Genomic DNA, 24,982 nt, shown 5'->3' with positions numbered 1-24,982 from the left:
ATTCCTTGCATATAACAGAAAGACTGCTGGTGTAATGATTATTAGAAAGGTCTTTGAAGTAAAAAATCGTATTTTGATTATCAGTTTAGCCATTTCTTAACTTTTGAATATGAACAAGTTGATTTAAATTCTCAGAGTCTTGGAGCACGTGAGTGGCTCAGTCAGTTGAGTGTCCAACTTCAGGTCAGGTCATGATCTCGCGGTTCACGAGTTCGAGCCCCATGTTGGGTTCTGCGCTGACAGCTCAGAACCTGGAGCCTGCTTTGGATTCTGTGTCTCCGTCTCTCTCTGCCCCTCCCCTGCTCACACTCAGTCTCTCTCAAAAATAAATAAAAACATTAAAAAAATACAGTAAAATAAACTCTCAGAGTTTCAGGTCTCTTGATCTGTATACTGGGGATATTATCAATCAACTTTCCAGGATTTTCTAAAAATTAAATGAAATAAGTATATCTTAATGGTGGGTCTAGCCCGTAATTAGGGCTCAATAAATGCTTGTGTGTATGTGTGTGTGTAAGTTGTTTTTATCAATGGCATTATCAATGCCATTATATTACCACTATTTGTTTAATGAATGCTTACTGAATAAATGAATGAATAAAAAGATGTTTCTGTGGGGCTCATCAGAGCCATGCCATAAATGGCATTATATGGCTAGTCAGAAGCAAAGGATGTAGGATTCTTTGATGTACTAAACCAGTATCAAGGAGCTCTGGGGAATATAGCTTTACTTAAGAGATGGCTGCACAATAAGAGTTATATTCTTCATCTCCCCTGCTATTTTCGTAAAGAAATAGGAGTGAGACTCCACAGCAGGCATCTGTATACAGAGAAATGAAATACCTAACAGCCAGCATACTCACGTCAGCAATTATTAGCACAGGGGAAGCTGCATATACATACAGAACAGGCAGTGAAACCAGAAATGGCTCTCACTGCCAAAGCCTCCACCTCCATATATTCCTATACTCTAAATGCACTGTTTCCAAGTCTGCTTCCAAATAATACAGATATAACAGAACTCTCTCCTTAGTGCTGATTTTTACCTCCTCCGTGAGACAGACTTTCATTTCAGTCTATTAGACAGCTTTTAGAGATATGCTACCACTGCCTCACCGCAAGCAGCTACTCCCTTCCCTCCCCCAACTGTCAAACCTACTCCTCTGTTGTGTTGAGAACATTTTCAATACCTTCTCCTCAATATGCTGTTAAGTCATCTGGTTCTGTTAGTTCTCTCTCCAAAATGTGTCTCCTATCCCTCACTCCTTTCTGGTCCCAATGCCACCATTCTAGCTCAGGCCTTCATTCCCTATGGCCCCCCATGGCAGATTCTTAGGAGGTTCCCACCTCCATCTTACATACCCTTGCTATAGCCATCTTCCTGACCATCTTACTCTCCTTCTCAAAGTCTCTGAGGCCATACAATACAGTCCTGATTCCTATTCAGTCTGGTGTCAAGCGCCATCCTGATTTGTTCCCCAGTCTACTGCAGTGGCTTCCTCCCCGTATCCCGCCCACCCACATCCACACACACGTCCATGCAAGCATGCAGGTGACACTCCAGTGTAAATGTACACTAACGGGCCGCACACGCTTCCCTCCCTCTGTGCCTCTGCTCACACTGTGCCGTTCACTGACGCTTCTTGCTGTCATGCCCACTTGCTAGCATGCCAGCCATCTTTCAACACCTAATACAAAATCTCCTTCAAAGAGATTAAATAAGCATCTTTCTCCTCCCCCCAAACACACACCTCCCCCCAAACAAACTATAATATAAGCAGCCAAGCCAAGGTATCTAATGTGCTCAAGACAAATGAAGATAGTTTCAAAATACCACCCCACCCCCCAACCAGCTTTCAAGAATAAACAACCTCTTTTTGGTAATGCCTTAAAGACTTTATTGAATACTTGGACCTTTTGATATTCTGGATGACTTTTTTAAAAATTCTTTCTGAATAACCCTGACTGCAGTCTTCAAGTTGGCAGGAAAAATGATACATCCAAAGTACCAATAGGCCTATATTACACTCTATGATCAGTTGTTCAGATTCACACTTTCTGAGATAAACACTTGCCAAATTGTTGGTTTTGCCAAATAAATCACTAAAGCATCCTGATAGGGCAGAATAGCCTTTATCTTCAAGATGCTCTAAATTGGGTATTTTTATTCTCTTTATATCTCTTTAATATCTTAGCGCCTGAATGGACTTCTGGGATGCTCAGGGTTAACTGGCGAAGACTCCCACTGTGACTTAGGAACTTGTGACCCCTGTAGCTAGACCGAGAGGTCAATATCATTCCACCTGCTGTATCACCTATTACTATCAGTCCCAAGGCTCAAATAAGGGCATATTACTAGAAGTACTCAAAGATTTCAATGTGAAAGTTAGATTTGGGTCAGACAAATATGGTTGGGGGGGGGGTGGAAATGGAGGTAAGATTACATTATCATAAATTGTTAGCTTAATATGCCACATTCTACGATGTCTAGTCAAGCCTATCAAACAGAAAAGGAGATGGGATTCAATGTGGGAGCCCTAACTCAGATTAAAAGGAATAGACAGCAGTTGGGTGGAGTACACTCAGACCTCTTGGTCTTTCTGGAACTCATGTGAAACAGCAGTCAGTAGAGCAAGGTGCAGACTGAGGAGTCTGGCTCTAGGCCAAAACTCTATATGTGATCTTTCAAGTGCAAGTTTAGACAATCACAAGGCTTTGACTGGCAGGCCTCATGGGGGAAGCTGCCCTCCCCACATCAGACATGGTACACAGCCAGTATGCTACAGTTTCCTGGAAGGAGCTGTAAGCAAGGACTCAAGCCGTGCTGGACCAGCCATACTTATGGGACATTCCTTGCCCAGGTGCCTCCATCCAGAGGTCTCTTTGGAGAGGTGTGTGGGGGAAGGGGGTGATTGGCTAAGGCCCTTCTCTGGGATCTCCACTGAGATCTCCCTATGGGGGGCCTTGGCTGAGGCACAGGCACTTTTCTCTACTTTGACTCTGTACCTTTCCACTCCTAGCTCTTCCTCTTCTTCCTGCTGGTCTAGAAAGAGGCAGAAGCCTCTGGTTCAGGGCTCCTCAGCAGTTAGAAGATTCTTCATACCTTCTTCTACCTGACCCTTGCCAAATGCCATTCCTTGGGACAAAATGGAACACTGGGAAGCTGACAACTCATTTCCCCCTTTGCTTGCATCGTCGCACTAAGTGAAGAAAGGCTTGAGTCACTTTCAGTTCGGCTCTTTGTCCTAATTGACCACCTTGACACCTGACTGCTCAATAGAGGCCAAGTCAAAACAAGAGAATCCCCTCTAGATACACTGAAATTCTGAAAGCCCTTTCTTCCTCACATCTGCTCTTTCACCTTATGGTATAACCCAAGTGTTCCCAACTGTTCCAAATCTCATTTGTTAGGCTGATCTCGACCAACTTAAAAACTACCAGTTTTCCTCCTCTCTGAATTTATCCAGATCTAACTATAGTATCCCCCCCACCGCAAAAAAAATACAATGCCTAGTATTTATTTCTTTCTCAACCCCCTTTCCTCCATCTGTCTGATAATGAGTGCATATATGACTCAGAAAGGGGTAATTAAACTACTTCATCTCCCCAACCACTATGAAGGGCCTAAGTGGAGATTTCATGATCCAAGTCCCTAGAACTTAACACAGAAGAAACCACAGAGAAACTCTCATTTTTCCTCTTCAGCTGAACAACTAGACGACACGAGCCTGGAGCTACCAGTGACCATGTAGTACTCCAGGTGAAGCATGCCTGCTGACAACAGTGAAGAACGAACAATTCAAGAGGTAAAGATGGGAAAACCACAGACCAACATGATTGTGATCAAGCCCCTTGTCCCAGCTGGTCTTTATGATCCATAGTTCTTGGTATTTTCCTTTCCATTCTGGAAACTGAGTTATTTCTCATCTTTGTGTGACAGTCATCAAAGATGACTGCCAACAATTCCTTCCATCCTTTTATCCATTAAGCAGAGGAGTCCTTATCCCCTCCCCTTGAATCTAGGCTGGTGGTAACTTGCTCTGACCAAAATAACGCAGCAGAAATGACACTGCACCAGTTCCAAATGCAGGCCTTAAGAGAAGGATGCTTCTACTTTCACTCCCTTGGAAACCAGCCGTCAGGTAAAGATGCTCAGTCTAGATTACTTAATCATTAAGTGGAGAAAGGGAGGCCCAGCCAGCAGCCAGTCATTCAGTCAACCATTGTGGAAGCACTATTCATGCAAGTAGAGCCATTTTGGATGTTCCAGCCGCTGCTAAGTTCCCAGCTGAAAGCAGCCTAGCTCAACACCAAAAAGGTGTCACAAAAGAATTACCTAGTTGAGCCCAGCCAACCCACAGAATTATCAGAAATAATAATAGTGACTGTTAAGTCACTAAATATTAGGGTAGCTTGCTTACCAGGAGCAGACAATTAACACGCTTTATAATACTATTTGCTTAAGTTGTTTCAGTTAGGCTTCCTTCTGTTTTTTGTAACACAGCCCTAATTAGATTATGTAAATCATGTAGATTATTTCTTTAACGTTAGTAGATTCAAGCACCCTCATGTTCACTCCCAAATTGGACAATTACATAACCCGTAAGGAGCTGCAGAAAGATGTAAGAGAATTAATGAGAAATATGGACAATCTCAGAGCAATTATCTTCATGACCAGACATTGAGTCACAAAGCCTGTAGACGGTCTAATTTGTGTGGTAGAGAAATCCATTATACCCCAAATGGAAAGACTTACATTTGAGTCCCGAGATCTCTAGCAATATGACCTTGGTCCACAGTTTCCTCTAAGGTGTTGAATGATGGTACATCAGTAGCTCTCACCTTTCAGTGCCATTAAAATTGTGGAAGTTTATTTACAATAATACTGTTGCACAGGCCCTGCAGATCAACTGAATCAGAATCTCAGGAATAGGGCCCAAGAGCGTGAAGGTGATTTCTGCCCCTTCTTTCCACTTCCTTTCTTACCAATTCTCCCCAAGAGAATGTGATTCTTTCTAAGTAAATTGACCTACGTCTACTCTATAGTCCTGGCCAAACCGTTCTTAGTCTCTTGTAACTGGTAATCTCCTGCCATTAGACTAACTAGGTGGGCCCAGCCTCTTGTTTTCTCTCACTTTTAACTTTTTCCCTCCCCTGCTCCACGCTATAGAAACCCCTCAGGATCAGCTGCCAACCAGTGTTAAAACTGAAACTGGACAGGGACAGAGCATGGAGTTTGGAAAGGCTCTGCTTGGCTTTTTAGTCTAAGTCACTTTTTCTGGCCCCACTTTACCAGAGAGCCCTGCGTAAAGTGTTATGAAAAGGTTATGGAAAATTGAGGCTTATTTCTCCTGTACTAGGGGAGATGAAGCTCCCTCAGAAACCCTAAGGAAGGAGAAGTAACGCTCCAGCATTCCTGGGACCTGGCTCCCCAGCAATAGTTAACATGCCTTATGATGCCACCTGCTTAAGTTGTTTCAGGTAGGCTTCGTTCTGTTTATAACAGAGCCCTAATTAGATTATGTGAATTAGGTAGATTATTTCTTTAAAGTTAGATTCAAGCACCCTCATGTTCACTCCCAAAATGGACAATTATATAACCCGTAAGGAGCTGCAGGAAGATGTAAGAACTAATGAGAAATACGGACAATTTCAGAGCAATTATCTTCATGACCAGACATTATTAGAGTCACAAAACTCGCAGACAGTCTAATTTGTGCGTCTTCAAAATCTCACAAATACCTCAAATATCTCGGATCTGTTTACTGCTCGCTACTCTCTGCAATCTATCAATTAAGAAAGTGGTCTTAAGTTTTACTTGTAATTACCAAGCTTGGGTAATGGGTTGGGATAAACATAGCAAAATATGCATACTACAAATTTTCTTCTGAAAAAAGTAATTTTTCTTCTTGGAAACAAAAGGCAGTCACATTAATATGTTCAGAGAATAGAGCATATTAGGGCTCAAAGTAAACAAGTTTTATCTGAATAGCTTTTTATGGTCAATACATGTGAGTTAGAAAACATTTTGTTTTCATTTATTAAACCTCACTCCATAAGTAAGCAAAGGAGTTGAGCCCATGGGGATTAGACCTCACTTCCCTAGCTGGAAGAAAGGATCCAGTGAGAAGCCAGATCTTTTCTAATGGGAGAGGAGGCAGGAGTGAGGTGAGTACTATAAAAGGCCTGACCCTCTGGAAGACCTGATTGCATTTCGATCATCCCAGCATACACTATTCTAAAACCAATCCTACTCCTTTGGCTCCTGCTAAGACTAAAAAGATGGACACCCACAGGGCTCAGCCACAGAACTACAGATCACGAGAACTGTTACCTAAAGCCACCCTTTTCTGAAGAGGAAAAATACCTGAACTTTCTGCCTTGCTCGCTCACTCATGCTTTCTCTCTTTCTCTAATTCTCTCATTTTAAATGCATCCAATAATAGGTCCCATTTTCATTAAGTACCCAGTGTTAAAGAATGCTTAAGTCAGCCAAACCATTATAATGAGTTAGCAAAAACTGAAAGAGGAAAGAGGAGGTTTCTAAATATTGTAAATTAGCCCAGAAATAATCCTGCAACAGACTATTAAGAACTAGCCTATCAGTTGTTCATCACAGGTATCAAGAAAAAAGTGGCTACATATGCAGTCTGAGGATGACCAATGAAATAGAAGAAACCGGGTTTTCAGAATGGAGGTGCCAATTACAACCAGAGTCTGGTGGTCTCCACTTTCTTTCCAGTCTGAAAATTTCTAAATTAAATAGATATGTTTTCTACAAAGCAAGTACGAATTTAGTTTTTATAAGCCAAAAAAAATCTGGGCTAGTTTTTATCTTCATAAACTCAGTAATAAATAGCAGTTTGGGTTTTTCCTTGCTGCATACAACATATAATTAATTCTTACCTAGAACACTTGATAAAGAAAACAAATGATCAAATAATAAATTCTTTTAAAGACTTTATTTTTAAGTAATTTCTACACCCATATTGGGGCTCAAACCTACAACGCCATGATCAAGAGTCACACACTCTAGGGGCACTTGGGTGGCTCAGTCAGTTAAGCATCCGACTTCGGCTCAGGTCATGATCTCGGTTCATGACTTCGAGCCCTACGTCACGATCTGTGCTGACAGCTCAGAGCCTGGAGCCTGCTTTGGACTATGACTCCCTATCTCTCTGCCCCTCCCCCGTTCACCATCTGTCTCTGTCTCTCAAAAAATAAACAAATGTTTTAAAAATTTTTTTAAAAAGAGTCACACATTCTACCAAATGAGACAGCAAGGCGCCCCCAAATAATAAATTTTTTAAAAAATCACCTTGGATGAAATGATAGACTCTTCCTGATCAGCATTTTTGCACTTTTTCCCTGTGTCTTGCTCTGCTGATGTACTTTTTGAACTTCCTGATGAATTTAATCGCTTTCTGCAGATTCCTTCTTTTCCACTTCCCTGGATTATATTACCTTAAACATATACAGAAGGAAAAAGAAAAAATTATCTTTTATCTTCAAATGTCAATCAGAAAGAAAGAAGAAAGAAAGAAAGAAAGAAAGAAAGAAAGAGGATAAAAGGGCAATTAAAAGTAAAAGTCCATTTATATTAATGCCAACTTGAAAACACTTATTTGCAAACCTCAAAAAAGTATTAAGCAGCACTTTGGCCAGGAGCTCCAGCCCTGGAGACAGTCAGACCAAGATGCTAATATGAACAGGTGCTATCCTTGAACTGCTTCACCTTGCCTCTCTGAACGCTGGTTTTATCACCCCAAAAAAGGGAATTATAATAATAACTCATAGAGTTACTACGAGTAAATGAGGTTTGATATATAAACTATGTATCACAGTACTTGAGATGTGTTAAATATTTATTTTTTATTTTAGCATTGAATTTCCTAACAGAAAATTTAACATATAGTCAGCCAATGAATTTTACATATAATTATTGAGCCCCTAACATCCACAGTGAGAAATTAAACTTAATAACAGATTAAGAACCCAAAATTACCCAAAAGGGAGAGTGACCTCTACAAACTTCACCAATATAGAAAATAAGTCTCAATAACAATGGACACTGTATCCCATATAATACTTAGCCAAGGTGCAACATATTTGGCAAACCTAAGTCGGTATCATATTTTGTTAATAAATCCATGAGCCCTCTAATCAGAAAAAATAAAAAATCTGCTCTTTTTAAGAGGACAATCTTCATGCTTAATTATCTGTCTCCCCTACACTCAAATGGCAACTTCATGAGGGCAGGAACTTTATGTGCTTTGTTCACTGTTTGACTAAATGAATTGTGAACATAAACAGAACTGGCAACAATCACCAAACTAAAAGGCAACCGACAAAATGGGAGAAGGGATTTGCAAACGACATATCAGATAAAGGGTTAGTATCTAAAATCTATAAAGAACTTATCAAACTCAGCACCCAAAAAACAATCCAGTGAAGAAATGGGCAAAAGACATGAATAGACACTTCTCCAAAGAAGACATCCAGATGCCCAACCGACACATGAAAACATGCTCAACATCACTCACGATCAGGAAAATACAAATCAAAACCGCAATGAGATACCATCTTACACCTGTCAGAATGGCTAACATTAACAACTCAAGCAACAACAGATGTTGGTGAGGATGCGGAGAAAGAGGATCCCTTTTGCACTGCTGGTGGCAATGCAAGCTGGTGCAGCCACTCTGGAAAACAGTATGGAGGTTCCTCAAAAAATTAAAAATAGAACTACCATACAACCCAGAAATTGCACTACTAGGTATTTATCCAAGGGATACAGGGATGCTGTTTTGAAGGGGCACATGCACCCCAATGTTTACAGCAGCACTATCAACAATAGCCAAAGTATGGAAAGACCCCAAATGCCCATTGACAGATGAATGGATAAAGAAGATGTGGTATATATATACAACGGAGTATTACTTGGCAATCAAAAAGAATGAAATCTTGCCATTTGCAACTACGTGGATGGAACTAGAGGGTATTATGCTAAGGGAAATTAGTCAGAGAAAGACCAGTATCATATGACTTCACTCATATGAGGACTTTAAGATACAAAACAGATGAACATAAGGAAAGGGAAGCAAAAATAATATAAAAACAGGGGGGGACAAAACATAAGAGACTCTTAAATATGGAGAACACACAGAGGGTTACTGGGGGGTTGTGGGAGGGGGGATGGGCTAAATGGGTAAGGGGCATTAAGGAATCTATTCCTGAAATCATTGTTGCACTATAAGCTAACTAAGTTGGATGTAAATTAAAAAAATAAAAAAAAAAAAAAAGAATAATGATATGGGAACATAACTGCAAATGTAGTGAACATAGACTATGAGGTAATGATTTTTCAGTCAGTGTGGCATAACAATTTTATGTTCATGATGACATTAGTTAGGAAGCTAGGAATCCACTGTTCCCACTGGAAGACATGTGAAGCAAAAATGTCACCTTTCTTCAGCAGTCCCCCTCTAAGTGTATTAGTCAATGTTCCATTCATGCAGTTATTCTCAGCTTCAAATCACTGTTTCTAGAAATAGGCAGGTTTAGGCACACTCTTCAAGGTGATAACACGTTTTTTTTGTTGTTGTTTTTTTTTAATGCACACATATCTTTAAGCATTTCAGTCTCTGGGATTTAAAAAATAAAGTATTTTGCTCTCCATTTCCACAACTAAAGTGTCTTCACTTCAACACCTGTTCAGTTTTCTTTGTAACAAATCTGTGAATGTGTATCTATGCTACTACAAAATTGTACTCACCATGTGATTGATACATTTTAATAAATTATTTTCTGAGAATTAAAAGAAAAAAAAAGACAGAATTGACCCAAAGGTTCCCTTGAGAGCCTGAAGAGAGGTTTTGTAACGCAATCCACAGTGACTATTCTAATGTTCTAAAGCACAGTTTAGCAAATTTTTCTACAAAAAGCCAGACATAAATATTTTAAGTTCCATTGGCCATATAGTGTCTGTCACAACTACCAGCCTCTGCCTTTAGAATGCAAATCAGCCACAGACAAAACACACATGGATGAGCATGGCTGTATTCCAGTAAAACTTTATTGACAAAAACAGGCAGCATGCCAGATTTGGCTCGTGGGTTGTAGTTTGCTCAGATCTGAACTAAAGGATATTCAAGTGGTCTGAAATAACACTCCTTCATTAAGTAAGGAAAGAAATACTGTCCATATTATTTAACAGGAAAATCAATTGAACCAATATAAATATAATGTATTTATATAAGAAATTTATGAATAAACTTTTCAAAAACTGAACTGCCTAAATTACTTAAATATTTGCTTTGAATCTAAATTAGGAAGATTTCATATCATTTTAGAAACTGTGAGGAAGGGGCGCCTGGGTGGCGCAGTCGGTTAAGCGTCCGACTTCAGCCAGGTCACGATCTCGCGGTCTGTGAGTTCGAGCCCCGCGCCAGGCTCTGGGCTGATGGCTCGGAGCCTGGAGCCTGTGTCCGATTCTATGTCTCCCTCTCTCTCTGCCCCTCCCCCGTTCATGCTCTGTCTCTCTCTGTCCCAAAAATAAATAAAAACGTTGAAAAAAAATTAAAAAAAAAAAAAAAAGAAACTGTGAGGAATAAGACTAAATAAGACTACAAAGCTTCATGCAGCAAATGTCTAAATGCTACAAGAGATAAGAATTAGTCAAATCAAGAGAAATAATCAACTAATGGTACTGCTTACCACGCTAAGAACCAAAAATGTAAATTAAGCAAGACACAACATCTGCCCAAATGGCAGTTTACCACATTCCAAGTGTCACACATGTACATAAAATCCTAAGCTTAAAAAATATATATTTAAAATATTCTTCAAAATTCCAAATTTTCTACTACAAATATTCTTCTAAGGACCAGAGCTAATTTCTTTTTGCATAGGAAGAAGCCATTTTGATACTGCTGTAAAAATGCTCTTTACAAAGAGTATATAAAATAAACAGCTTAATTAGCTCATAATAATCATAATATCTGGCATAGCAAATACTTTTCTACGTCCCAAATGGGTACAGTTAAATGATCACAATCTAAAAGAAAATAACTTAAATTATTTTTAATATTACTAGTTTCATTTACTTGTATGAGCTGTTATGCTAACAGCTATATGCAGATGTCATTAAAATTACAACCATCCAACTTTATCCTCCAAAAGAACCACCGTAACAGTTACATTAACAATTTGAAGTGTATCCTTCCCAACTTCCTAAGGTTAACCAAATATACAAATACATATGCGCAAACACACACATGACTAAAATAATAAATGCTATCATTTTTGTGGAATAAAGACACAGAATTGGAATTTCCGGATCCAAGAGTGTTGTATACTTAAATATGTAAGAGATGCTGCCAAAGTAGTCATATATTTGTTGCCTAACGATTCTTCTGTAGTATGCCCCAAATTTCTGAGTTTTGCCTTCTTTTTTGTTACCAAATAATTATTTAAAACCTTCCACCTTTTATAAGGGTGACAGATAATATCTGCCAGTAGGTTTGCCACTTTGCTATTTCCCTTTAACTTTGTTTATAAGTGTCTTATGCACACGAATTTTTTTTTTCATTTTTAATCTAAATGTACCTGTCAATTTTTCCCTGATGGTTCTGGGCTCCCTACCGTCTTAAGAAAGCTCCCCAGAAGTAATAAAAATATTGTCCCCATATATTCTTCAAATGCCTTAATAGTTAATTTTTACATTAAGATTATTAACTCAATAAAAATTTATTTAAGAACATGGTATGAGGTAGTGCTCTAATATTGTTGTCTTCCAAATAGAAAGCTAATTTTCCCAACATTATTTATAATAACAATGCATCATTTCCCGAGCAATTTGATCTAATAATTTTGAATATATTAACTGTATGTTATTTTGGTCTGTTTCTCAGTGTTCTGTTCATTTTTTACTGGTCTAACTTATCTATTCCTACTCTGGAATTATCAACTACTTAAAATAGAAACCAGACCCAGATTGTGATGTAAAAAGGTTCTTTAAAGGAAGAGGTATTTCTGTTATTCAAACTGTCCTTGAGCATACATGGAAAAATCTCCTAATTCATTTTGTACAACACTGACATAGCTCAACGCTAAAATCTGACATAGATGGCACACAAGGAGAAAAATACTAATCACGCTTAGGAATATAGATACAAATGTCCTAAACTAAGCAACTCTAACCTAACACAACTTAAAAATAATAAGCCATCATGATAAATTAAACTTATTCTAGGAAACCAAGCATGGCACATTAGGAAATCTACCAACATCACTAACTACACTGACACAAGAAAATGCAGGACTATTTCTTTTTGTTTTTTCTTTTTTGTTTATAGCCCGGCCCTGACCCCACTGCTCACCTATGCCCTCCCCTTTCTCTGTCCCCACCCACCCCTTGACAGGACTATTTCTATACCAAAAAATTTGTCAAAGAATTCAACAGTTATTCCTGAAAGAAAAATAAAGAAATAAAACATCCTAAAAATGACAGAGTATCAGAACTGAATTCCAATCATTTTAAAGCTGATACACTAATAGAATTCCTATTAAAATCGGGAATAAGATAGAGATGCCAATTTTATCCACTTTATTCAAAATTTATAGGGTCTAGTTCATTAACTAAAAATGTTTTAAAGGCAGTAGAGCAGAAGAGCCAGAACTGTCATAATCTTGCAGATATGACTATACAGCTAGATAATCTGAGAGACTTACAAAACTACTAGAGTTAATTAGATAATTTAGCAGGGCTGTTGGAAATAAAGTAAACAGAATAACTAGCACTTTAAGTAAATTTTAAACTATAGTCGAATTAATAGAATGTCAGTTCAGCATTTACAGTCTGCATTGAGCAGAATATGTGGAAAATATTCAGAGTACAAAATTAAATGCAAACCAGATGATTTGGGGACTACTTCAATCTTTTTCAGCATGTGCCACCTTTCTTGACTCCATGTTGGAGGGTTAGAAGACGGGAGAAGAAGGGTACTGCAGAGTAGCAGACACCAGTGAAACTATAAAAGCTCCTTTTTCAATCTAGCAAGAATACCCTAGCCCAGGAATTGTGACTACTCCTAGAGCCTAGAAGGCTGAGGGAACAGAGATGACTGGCAGTCAGGAGAGGGCAGGCTCTGGCAGCCATGCCCAAATCTATTCACTTGCCAATCACCAAGGGACACAGAGAAAATTTTAGCCCAGGCCTGAGAAACTCATGATAATTTCCAAGGGCTAATACCTGGGGACCCAGAAAATAATCTAGAACTATTCTGGCCAAAAAACAAAAGGACAGCCTGAACACAGCAAACATTCAGGTACATTTAAGGATTAAACCAAGAGTTAAACTGAGAAAAGATCTAGGAGAGGATGCAAGAGCATATTAAAAAAGAAAAGAATAAAAACACCAGAACATAGGGAGGGTAAATTTGTGGGGCAGTATAGTGACACTGCTCAGAGCATGGGCTTTAAAGCTCTCAGCCAGAGCTAGGTCTCAATTACGGCTCTGGGATTCATTACGTGATCTTGGAGAAGTCATTTAACATCAGTTTACATCATCTGTTCGGTACCTAGTGACACAAAAGGCTCTAAAACATCACGTTAATCAGACCATCTAAAGAGATATGAATGAACAAAGTACAGTACTAAAGCTGCAAAAGACTTAAGAAAGTAACCGACATCTAAATGAGTCCAAAATGCATCCTAGAAATTGATTTTTTTAAATCTCTAGCATTGATACATTGACCTGGATGATTTATTACTTAAACAAATAAAACAACAACAATAATGATAATTATAAACTACACAGCAGAGAAAGTCAAATTATTTTGATTTTTGATTAGCTGGATTCAAGTACTAAACTGTCCTACAGGTACTTCTAAATCTTCGTGTCTCTGAAGGAAACAAGTAACCTAACTTTGTTCTTACAACTACCCCCAAAGTCTGTTTACAAGAAAGAATTCATGTCAGAATCCAAACACTTTCTATCTTATTTTGAAGCTTTAGCATTTTAAGAACACTGTGTATTATATAATATTCCTATCCAAATCAATGTCAAATTGTTTTCCTTTGCATGTTTAAGGTGAAGTACTCAGAAAGGTGCTTCAGATTTTACATGGTACATCTAGCTAGTGAAAGTTAATAGCTATTTTTAATTTGCAGCCAAATATATTTTGGACTATTAAAGGCAATATAATAGTGGCAGCACAAAAGCAGGTACCATGCAAAACAACTCTGAAAGAAAAGGACTTGCTTGCAGGGAGGCAGTTCACATCGGTCCAAATTTTGGTCAAGTAAAGTTATTCTTTCTATATTAGAGAAATTGTTCTATGAGAGAAAGTACCTGCCCCCTCTCCAGTACCATTCCCCACTCCCCATTTCCTTCCTGCCAACTGAGGAATTACCACACTTAATGAGAAATGTTACTGATAAAAACATATTACATATGTAATGATGGGTCTTGGAGATTGAAAACCACTATAAAACTCTTACCAGGAAATCTTAGGTTTAGATATGAAAATTCTCCAGATCACATCTCCCACAATACATAATATATAACCTACTTTTCCCATGAAGTCACTCTAATCCTACCAGATCTAGTTTTAATCATCTTGATTCAATGGAAATGCCCAGCAGGTGACATAAATCATTGTGGTATCTGCCATGACAGTGAGCTGTGCCAGGGCAGAGGTGCCCCCTTCTTTGAATTTTCCTGCTCATAATATTGTGTGCTTGGCAGTTTTTTATTTAATTAAATTAATTTAGAAAGCTCTTACTGTACTGCCTTTTATGTCCTGTCATGGTTGACACAACAACAACAGGTATGTTTGAAAATCTATATTAACATAAGTCTAGCACATAAGATAAATAGCACTTGTTAAATCAAATGGTAATTAGCAGGATGGTATATGATAGATATGATAAATGGCATAAAATAATAATTTATGTGTTAAATTAGACTTCACGTACGCATCTAAAAACGTTAGGCTAAGTTATACACTAACATAACCACTAGTCTATCTCCATGAGTTCAGAAAAAGTTCCAAATTCTGCTTACTGTTTTCTAAACAAAACCTACCCCCACTGCTGGCTGGTGCTGAAAGGTCTTGGTCACTTCGATTGTCTGTTAACATCCATGCTGGCAGGATTCTTCTCCTCTGGGCAGGGTTAGACTGTTGCTTACTGATGTCTCTACCTTCACCTAGGAAACACTAAAAAGGCATCTATATATTAGTTACTAAAAATAATCATTCAGCCTTAGTGAAACTGTAAGATTATTTACTTTGCGGAAAACTACCATTAAAAAAAAACCTATCTGCAACCGTGGACTGAATTAGTCAAATTTCACAAAGAAAGAAATTCATTATCTCTATTAGTTGATGTGTTAGACTAAACTCTATTCTGAGCTATTCTATTTAGCTTAACCTAAAAATGGCAACGCCAGTAATATTGTCATGATATGGCTAATTTCAGGTGTCTTTTATCTTCTTGAAGTAAGGAATATGTTACAAATGGACGGGGTCTTAAATTTCTCACCTCACTATTTGCCGTGGCAGTTTGGGTCTTAGCTATTTCTGTGCTTCTTGCCAGCTGTGGGTTACCAGTTGTCTCATCAGGCGAATCAACCGAGGATGATTTTGGTGTTTCATTTAGAATATTATCTTCATCAAGCATCTGACTATTTCTATAAAAATAAAATAAAAATCATTTAAAACACTTCATTATACCACATCATTATAAATGTGATTCTCCCAAGGACATCTAACTAATGAATTGTGTTCCTTTTCTTGGCCTTAGCAAGACAAAAAAGCAGACCATAGTATACTACAATAAAATATATAGATGAAAATATGTTCTTCATCTTCTGCCCACTGTATCAGCATAAAATGCATTTATCTTTCTGAATCATGGGCCTAGTAGCACAGCTATTTATGAAGATGGGTAGTGGCCATCTCTCTTAAAGCTTAAGAGCTATTTACTTAGTATTTGTCAGATAGCCCATAAAAGTTAAGATCAGCACCCAGCATCCAAAGAGAAAATGCAAACTGCAAAAATATCAGCTAAGCTAGTTTGGCTTTGGAGAAAAAAATAAATAAAATCCTAATGTCATGTTCATACATGGCTACTACTGGAGTTCTGGACAGGACAGCCACTTGTAAAATCTCCCCACACCTGTAGTCCAACTGGAAGCTAAATGTTCTGACACAGGAGCATCTACAGTCATATGTGGAACATACTTAGCAGAACCAACTACCTCGCACTTGCTGCAAAGTGCACGAAGATCATCCAAAGCTGATGGGTCGTTATTCATTAAATATGCTTAGAGACAATCCAACAAATGTACTTTTTTGAAAATTTGAAAGTATAGATGGAAATACTACTCAAAATAAAAAGGAAAACTGATATACAACAACATGGATGAATCTCAAAGGCATTTTGCTAAGTCAAAGAAGCAGACACAAAAGGCTACATATCATATAACTCCATTCATATGACATTCTGAAGAGGTAAAGCTACAGGGACAGAAGTCAGATCTGGATGCCCAGGCCCAGCATGGGGTGACGGGAATGACTACAGAGTGGCATGAGGGCGCTTTCTGGGGAAATGGAAATGTTCTCTATCTCACTCACTGTGGTAGAACTTCCATAACCACATACATTTATCAGAGTACACTGAATTATACATTTAAAAGGGATGGATTTCACTGTGTATAAAAACAGAAGATAGAAGATTTCAGAAATGTGTCTAGCTGAGAAGATAACAGTTAATGGCTTGTTTTGTTCGAGTATTTCTTATACGGGAATAATCTCTTTCAAAGGCAGACTTGAATTTCAATGGCAGAAATCAGCCAAAAGAGAAAAACTTAGACTAAATCACTGTGCAACGTGACAGTGTTTGTTCATTCAATAAATATTGTTTAAATTAAATTAGTTCTTTATATTTCTTTGGTCAACAGCTGGTTAAAAATAATGTTCTTTCTACATGTGTGATAAGAGAAAAAGAATAAGAAGATATGTAAAGTGGCAAGCAAAGGTTACTGAATTTAACAAATCAAAAAACATTTCCTCACATAATTTCTTTTCATTCACTAGTTTAAGAATTGTAGATGTAATTTATATTTACTGAAATGCACAGATCTGAAGTGCACAATTTGGTCATTTTTGACAAATGCATACATCCATGTAACCTAAACTCTTATTGAGACACAGAATATGTTCATCACCAAAAAGTTTGCCTGTGCCTCTGGAAATAACCACTACCATCATAGTTTAGTTTATTATAGAACGTAATATAAATGTAATCATACAGCAGGTACTGTTTCGCTTCTTAGAGTAGATACCTCAGCATTTTCTAAGTCCACAATCATGTCATCTGTAAATAAAGACAATTTTTTTTATACGAAGAAGTTTCCTTCTATTTCTGTTTTTTTTTTTTAATCATGAACAGGTGTTGAATTTGTCAAAGCTATTTTTAAGCATCAATTGAAATGACAATTCTTCAATCTGCCACAGTGAAATTCATTGATTTTTATATGATAAATCCACCTTGTGGTCTTCAAATTCCACTTGGTTATGGTATATTACCCTTTCTACAAATTGCTGGATTTGACTTCTCTATATTTTTATGAGGAATATTGGTCTAGTTTTCTTGTAATGTTATTGTCTGATTTTGGTATCGGGATTATGGAAGCTTCCCAAAATGAGTGAGAATGTATACCCTCTTCTATTTGGAGGAGAAGAGTATAGTATTGGTATTACTTTCTTGAAAGTTCATAGAACTCACTAGTGAAGGTCCTTGTGGCAAATTCTTAAATTGTAAATTCAATTTCTTTAATAAATATAAAAGTCATTAAATTTTCTATATCTAGAAAATTAATTTATTAATTTTGGTAAATTAATTTTGTATTAATTTTGGTAAATGTTTTCCCAGGAAAGCATTCATTCATTTAGGCTGTCAAATTCACTGGCATAAAGTTTTAAATAATATTTCTTCATTATTTTTTTAAGGCCTGTAAAATCACTAGTGATACATTTATTCTATTTCTGATATTGATAATTTGTATTTTTTCATTTTGTTCGTTTTTTTCTTGGGAAGCCTAAGTTTACCAATTTTATTAATCTTTTCAAAGAACCAACTTTTGGTTTTGTTGATTTTCTTTGTTATTTGTCTATTTTTATTTCACTGACTCCTAGTCTTACTCTTATTTCCTTTTTTCTATTTGCTTTGGCATTAATTTGCTCCTGTCTGCCTATCTTCTTTTTTTTTTTTTTTTTTTTTTTTTTTTTTTTTTTTCAACGTTTATTTATTTTTGGGACAGAGAGAGACAGAGCATGAATGGGGGAGGGGCAGAGAGAGAGGGAGACACAGAATCGGAAACAGGCTCCAGGCTCTGAGCCATCAGCCCAGAGCCTGAGGCAGGGCTCGAACTCACGGACCGCAAGATCTTGACCTGGCTGAAGTCGGACGCCCAACCAACTGCGCCACCCAGGTGCCCCAATGTCTGCCTATCTTCTTAAAGGAGAAGCACACATCATTGGTTTTATAACTTTCTTCTCTTCTAATACAGGCATTTAATATAAATTTCCCTCTACTTCACCTCACAAATTTTTATGCTGTTTTCAGTATTTGTTCAAAATCTTTTTTTTTTATTTTTTAAGTTTATTTATTTTTGAGAAAGAGTGTGTGTGTGCATATGCAAGGGAGGGGCAGGAAGAGAGGGAGAGAGAGAATCCCAAACAGGGTCCATCTGCACTGTCAGCTAGGAGCCCCGCATGGGGCTCAAACTCATGAACCATGAGCTCATGAGCTGAGCCAAAACCAAGAGTCGGATGCTTAGCTGACTGAGCCACCCAGGTGCCCCAAAATGTTTTCTAATTTTCCTTGTGATTTCTCTTAGACATATAAGTTATTCAAAAGTATGCCCTTTAATTTTAAGTTTGGGGAGATTTTTCTATTTTATTGTTATTGATTTTTTTTAATTTTTAAGTTTATTTACTTATTTTAAGAGAGAGATAGTGGGGGAGGGACAGAGAGAGACAGAGAGAGAATCCCAAGCAGGCTCCACACTGTTAGCATGAAGCCTGACTCAGGGCTTGAACTCACAAACAGTGAGATCATGCCTGACCTGAGCTGAAATCAAGAGTCAGACGCTTTAACCAACTGAGCCATGCAGACGCCCCTGTATTGTTATTGATTTTTAATTTAATACTACTATGATCACAAAACACACTCTATACTTCTGTCCATTTACTTCTATAAGTCCAGTTTATGTACTCTATAAAAGCTGAAACAGCAGTAAATAATCTGCTAATGACTGCCTGAACAAAAGGAGTGCATTAATTTTAACTTTACATCAGATGTATTGTAATACCTCATTTCCTCAATTTCTCCATTCTATATTTTCTGGGGTTTTTTTTCTTTTTTTAGAGAGAGAGTGAGAGAAAGAGCTGGGAGAGGGGCAGAGGGACAGAGAGAATCTTTTTTCTTTTAAAATTTATTTACTTATTTTGAGAGAGAGAAAGAGAGAGAGCGAGCACGCATGCACAAGTGGGGGAGAAGCAGAAAAAAAGGGAGAGAAACAATCCCAAGCAGACCCTGCACTCTCAGCTGTCAGCATGGTGCCCTACTTCGGGCTTGAACTCACAAACCATGAGATCATGATCTGAACCAAAATCAAGAATCGGACGCTTAACCGGCTGAGCCACCCAGACCCCCTGAGAGGGAGAGAGAATCTTAAGCAGGCTCCACGCACAGCATGGAGCCCAATGCGGGGCTCGATTCCACAACCCTGGGATTATGACCTGAGACCAAATCAAGAGTCAGATGCTCAAACAACTGAGCACCCAGGCACCCCATTTTTCTGTTATTTTTATAAGAAAGAGGAGTTATATGAGTGTAGTCTAAGCCAGAGGTTAATTCGTTAATAAAATTTCAAAAGCTAAAAGAAAAGATTAAGAAAATGTAGTTGGTTTCAAATTAACTATCCTAGTTACTATTAAATGGAAAATACATTCTGAACACATTGGCAAAAGACACACTACATGTGAGCAATCACTATTGAGACCTAAGTTTCCAGTGTCAAATGTTTTCTAAAGAAATACACACACACACACACAAACACACACACACCATCTAACTCCTATATTGCCAATATAGTTTAACCCTAATATGGTTTCTACTGAAGCATTTGTGGATGGCTGAGGAATTAGATTACAAATACCATTACTTAATTTCATCAGGCATTCTTACCTTAAAGTACATTCCATTTCTGTTTCAGAGTGTGTAGAGAAAACACAAAAAATGTATTTGTCAACCAGCAAAGAAAAACTGTCTCCAGGATTCAACGAGCGCCATAGATTTCTCTTCAATGGTAAGAGCTGGCTCTTCTCAGAAGACTGATAAAAACATGGATTTGTGTGTATCTAACAAATAAAAAAGAATATAGTGAAATAACTCTAAATTATGAGAAAAATACAACTAAATACAAACTGGTCCAAAATTTCAGTATCAAAACAATTTCAGTACAAACTTAAGACTTAAAAGTCTAATAAATTTGGCACTTGTAAGTACCATAATCATTTTCTATACATAAAAAAGGGAAGAGAACTAAAATATACCTCCCATTTCCCTAGGAATCAAAGAAAGAAGCAAAGTTATCAATTACCTGGTGAAAAACTACTTCTGCTTTGCTTAAGAGGCGCACTCAGACATTGGAAAGAGAAACATGAAAAATAATTCTCAGTATGGAAACTGAGTCCCCTAACTTTCATATCTGTAATTCACTAATCTCTTGGAAATGGATAGCTTCTTTTATACTTATTTTCTCCTAGTAATTTCTTACTATGATTAAAAAGTGAGCTACGGGGCGCCTGGGTGGCTCAGTCGGTTAAGCGTCCAACTTCAACTCAGGTCACAATCTCGCGGTCCGTGAGTTCGAGCCCCGCGTCGGGCTCTGGGCTGATGGCTCAGAGCCTGGAGCCTGCTTCCGATTCTGTGTCTCCCTCTCTCTCTGCCCCTCCCCTGTTCATGCTCTGTCTCTCTCTGTCTCAAAAATAAAAACGTTAAAAAAAAAAAAAAAAATTAAAAAAAAAAAAGTGAGCTACTATGAAAAGAGAGAATTTGATCAAGTCTCTCAAGCAAACAACATAGCTTGTTTTGATTGGTTTTGCTCCTCACTGAGGAGTTTTCTAACATAGATTAATACAGAAAAAGAAGCATTAAGACAAAAGGTCCAAAAACAAACAAATAAATAAATAAGCATTGTTGCCTACATGCCCAAATTAAAACAAACACACAACAACAAAAAAAACTTTGAAAGCTAGAATGAATATAATTTATCTAGTTCTGGCAATTTAATTTCATGAGGATCTGGCCATAAGTCCTTCCTATATGTATCTGCAATTGAAAAGATTTCTATTTCTTTTAAATCTGTTAAAAGAATGCCGTGAAATAAAATGTGGAGATAAAGATTAGAGGTAGAAATTAAACACAGAGACTATACAAATTTGGTAGGCAATTATTTTATAGGTCAGAGTTATTTTACAAACTATATACAAGACTTCATAAGAATGGACATGCAATGTAACACCTATTTATGCAACACCATATCGCTAAAAAGAGTTGTGAATGCTTCATTTTTAAAAATCAAGTTATAATTTAAACTATGTTTAGAAATCTTTCATTACAGTACCAACCACCCCTAACTTATCTCTCAAAGTGGCTCTGGCTCATGGCTAGGGTTTTTGAGCGAGGACAAGCCACCAGATTCTGAGCTTGTACACACTGCTGGGCTTGGAAATTCTTCCCTGTTACTCCTCAGACTTTTAAATGAATCTCCCCCTTCCTTGAGTATACCATGATCACCAGAGTCAGGGATGTTAAGTAGCAAGGACAAGAATCAGGATAGAAATATCAATAGCTTCTGCCTGAACCCCAAATATTCTATAAACGAGGTTTGCTTCTAATAGGCTAAGACCATGCTCTTATTCATTAGTATCTTAAACATTCAAGTGAATCTCTAAACATTAAATAACATAGTTTAAATAACATAGTTCTAAGTTTTCAAAGGCTAAGATGTTAACTACAAAGCCATAATATTCTAAAAGTAGAAAAGGTAAAATACTTTAGGAAAAAGAAACTAATTACATTCCTTTAATAAGACATCACAAGCCCAAAGTCAAAACAAACATTCATTTTTCAGTATTTTTTACTCAGTTGAATGCAGTTAACATTTTTTTAAATTTTATTTAAAGTTTGTTTGTTTTTAATTTAAATATGAGATAGTTAACATATAGTGTAATAATGGTTTCAGGAGTAGAATTTAGTGATTCATCACTTACATATAACACCCAGTGCTCATCCCAGCAAGTGCCCTCCTTATTCCCCCACCCAACACCCCACCAACAACCCTCAGTTTGTGCTCTGTATTTAAGAGTTACTTATGGTTTGCCTCCCTCTCTGTCTTTATCTTATTATTCCTTCCCTTCCCCTATATTCATCTGTTTTGTTTCTTAAATTCTACATGAGTGAAATCCTATATTTATCTTTCTCTGACTTCACTTAGCATAACACATTCTAGTTCTATCCATTGTTGTAAATAGCAAGACTCCATTCTTTTTGATCTTCAAATAATATTCCAATGCATATATGTATCACATCTTCTTTATCCATTCATCAGTCGATGGACATTTGAGCTCTTTCCATAATTTGGCTATTGTTGATATGCACTTAACATTTAAATTTCAAATGGTCAAATATCAGGTATTTAGCAAATCCAGTCATAGAGAAAGTGGATCAATGTATGTGGTCTATGATCATCTGTTTCTTTTCCTAAAATTGTTCATACAGGGGATTCCAGAACCAAGAGCAAAAACGACATTCCAAGAAATCTAATATTTGGTCCTACAAATTAAACCTAAATAAATATTACTTATTGAATACATTTTTAAATGGCTTTGAGAGAGAGAAAGAGGGAGTGTGCCCATGAGCCAGGCAGAGGGAGAAAGAGAGAATCTTAAGCAGGCTCTATGCTCAGCACGGAGCCCAATGCAGGGCTCGATCCCACAACCCTGGGATCATGACCTGAGTCAAAATCAAGAGTCAGACCCTCAGCTGCCTCGGTGGCTCAGTTGGTTAAGCAGTCGACTTCGGCTCAGGTCATGATCTCACAGTTTGAAGGCTCATGAGTTCAAGCCCTGCATAGGGCTCTGTGCTGACAGCTCAGAGCCTGGAGCCTGCTTTGGATTCTGTGTCTCCTCCTCTCCTGCTCACACTTGCGCTCTCTCTCTCTCTCAAAAATAAGTAAACATTTAAAAAAATTTTTTTAAAAGAATCAGACACTCAACTGACTAAACCACCCAGGTGCCCCAGGTTTTTAAAATCTATGTCAAATTACATATGCTTCAACTAAAAAGCTACACAGACATGAAGTCCAAACAAACAGTTTTTTAAAAGTTATAAAGTAGACAAAAATCTAGCAGTATTAAGAAACAAAAAGGGAGAAGACACACATATACACACACACCACACACACATACATTTTGGAATGAAAAGAATGACATTAAATACACACAAAACTTAGTAGAATACTGCAAATACTTCATGCCAATATATTCGTAAAGAAGGCCAAAACTGATAATCATCTTAGAGTATACACCAATTGACTTAAAAAAAAAAAAAAACAAAAACAAAAAACAAGCATGCACTTGTGCGTGTGTGTGTGTGTGTGTGTGTGTGTGTGTGTGTGTGTGTGTTTCTTTTGGATTAGACCTATAATGTTTTAACAATATAATCAGTAATTAAAAATCTTTCTAATCTCTCCCTAAACAAGATCCAAATGGATTTAAAAATTTTCTGAATATTCAAAGTCTTCCTGAGACCGGAAAAAGATGGAAAGCTCTCCAATTCCTTTAATAAGGTTAAGTTTACTTTGATTCTAAAAGTGGATAAGGGCAGGCAAAATACCGGCAAACCCAAACTCACAGTAAATAAAAGATATGAGGTACCTATATGAGAAGCATATTTTTGGTAAGTGCCTTTTAACATATCCATGGGAGTATAAGTGCAAACTTAAATATATTATGCTATAATTTTAGAAGTGGTGCAAAGGATGCATTATCCCTGAAGAAATGGAACTAAATAAAATACAAAGCAGTTTTCTACAGCTTTCTCTTGAAATTATCATAAACATTAAAGAAAGATTAATGTGTACACCCAAAAAAAAAGTTCCTCTCATTTTCAATTTTTTTTTTTAATTTGGGAAGCCTTGTTTTTCTTTTCTTTCCTTCTTTTTTTTTTTTTTTTACAAAATGAGCTGTGGAAAAGCTATTGTAGTATTTTATAGCTTTTTTCCAACTACACTCATAATTTCATAGGAGGAAAAACAATCACAGCTCAGGAATTTTATTGCACAAAAGAAAAAACACAGTCACCTAAAGATGGATATTTTAAGGATTAATACCAAACGGCAAAAAAATATATTCTTCTGCAATTTATATGTACTTTTAGAACTACTCCCTCAGTCATCCAAGAACCAAAAAGAGTACGATTTTATTAAAATGAAATAAAAGCATTGACAGCTATGAATTTACCCAGAGGACATATCTAACTACTGGTGATATAGTCATTTACAGAGAACACTGTCGTTTTGCCTTTATAATACATTTTCTCCCTGCTGATACCAGACTGAAGATTAAATTTAAATGACTCACAAATAAGCTAACATCATCTCCTATGAGCTAACATTATCTCCTCATGCACTATTTCCAAGAACTGCTGAGAGCTAGAGTCTTTTTTAAAAGGAAATATTAGAGGGGGGAAAAGAAAGACAAATTCATCCAATTTAAAAGTACAAATTAGTAATTGCACTAATTGCATTCATCCATCATTGTCAAAGTTATGTTTCTATTTGATTGGATTTCTAATTTGAAGGAAAGTAGAAAAAATTTAATCACTTAAACATAATTTGGAGTAG

General features: G+C 37.1%; 1 protein-coding gene across 3 annotated transcripts in view; it reads right to left on the bottom strand.

Moving 5' to 3' along the window:
• The window catches only part of APLF (aprataxin and PNKP like factor), an 81,943-nt gene that overhangs the window by 36,038 nt on the left and 20,923 nt on the right, over positions 1-24,982 (bottom strand). For all 3 annotated transcript variants that reach the window (XM_047853819.1, XM_047853820.1, XM_047853821.1), the window contains exons 3-6: positions 20,260-20,432; positions 15,547-15,694; positions 15,089-15,221; positions 7,319-7,464 (exon numbers count right to left, since the gene is read on the bottom strand). In XM_047853819.1, the coding sequence (XP_047709775.1) occupies positions 7,319-7,464; positions 15,089-15,221; positions 15,547-15,694; positions 20,260-20,432 (600 nt within the window). The remainder of the gene's footprint in view (positions 1-7,318; positions 7,465-15,088; positions 15,222-15,546; positions 15,695-20,259; positions 20,433-24,982) is intronic.

The sequence above is a fragment of the Prionailurus viverrinus genome, chromosome A3 (genome assembly GCF_022837055.1).
Source record: "Prionailurus viverrinus isolate Anna chromosome A3, UM_Priviv_1.0, whole genome shotgun sequence".
Taxonomy (NCBI): Eukaryota; Metazoa; Chordata; class Mammalia; order Carnivora; family Felidae; genus Prionailurus; species Prionailurus viverrinus.
Note: the sequence above shows the minus strand (reverse complement) of the source record. Positions and strands in the feature narration are given on the sequence as shown.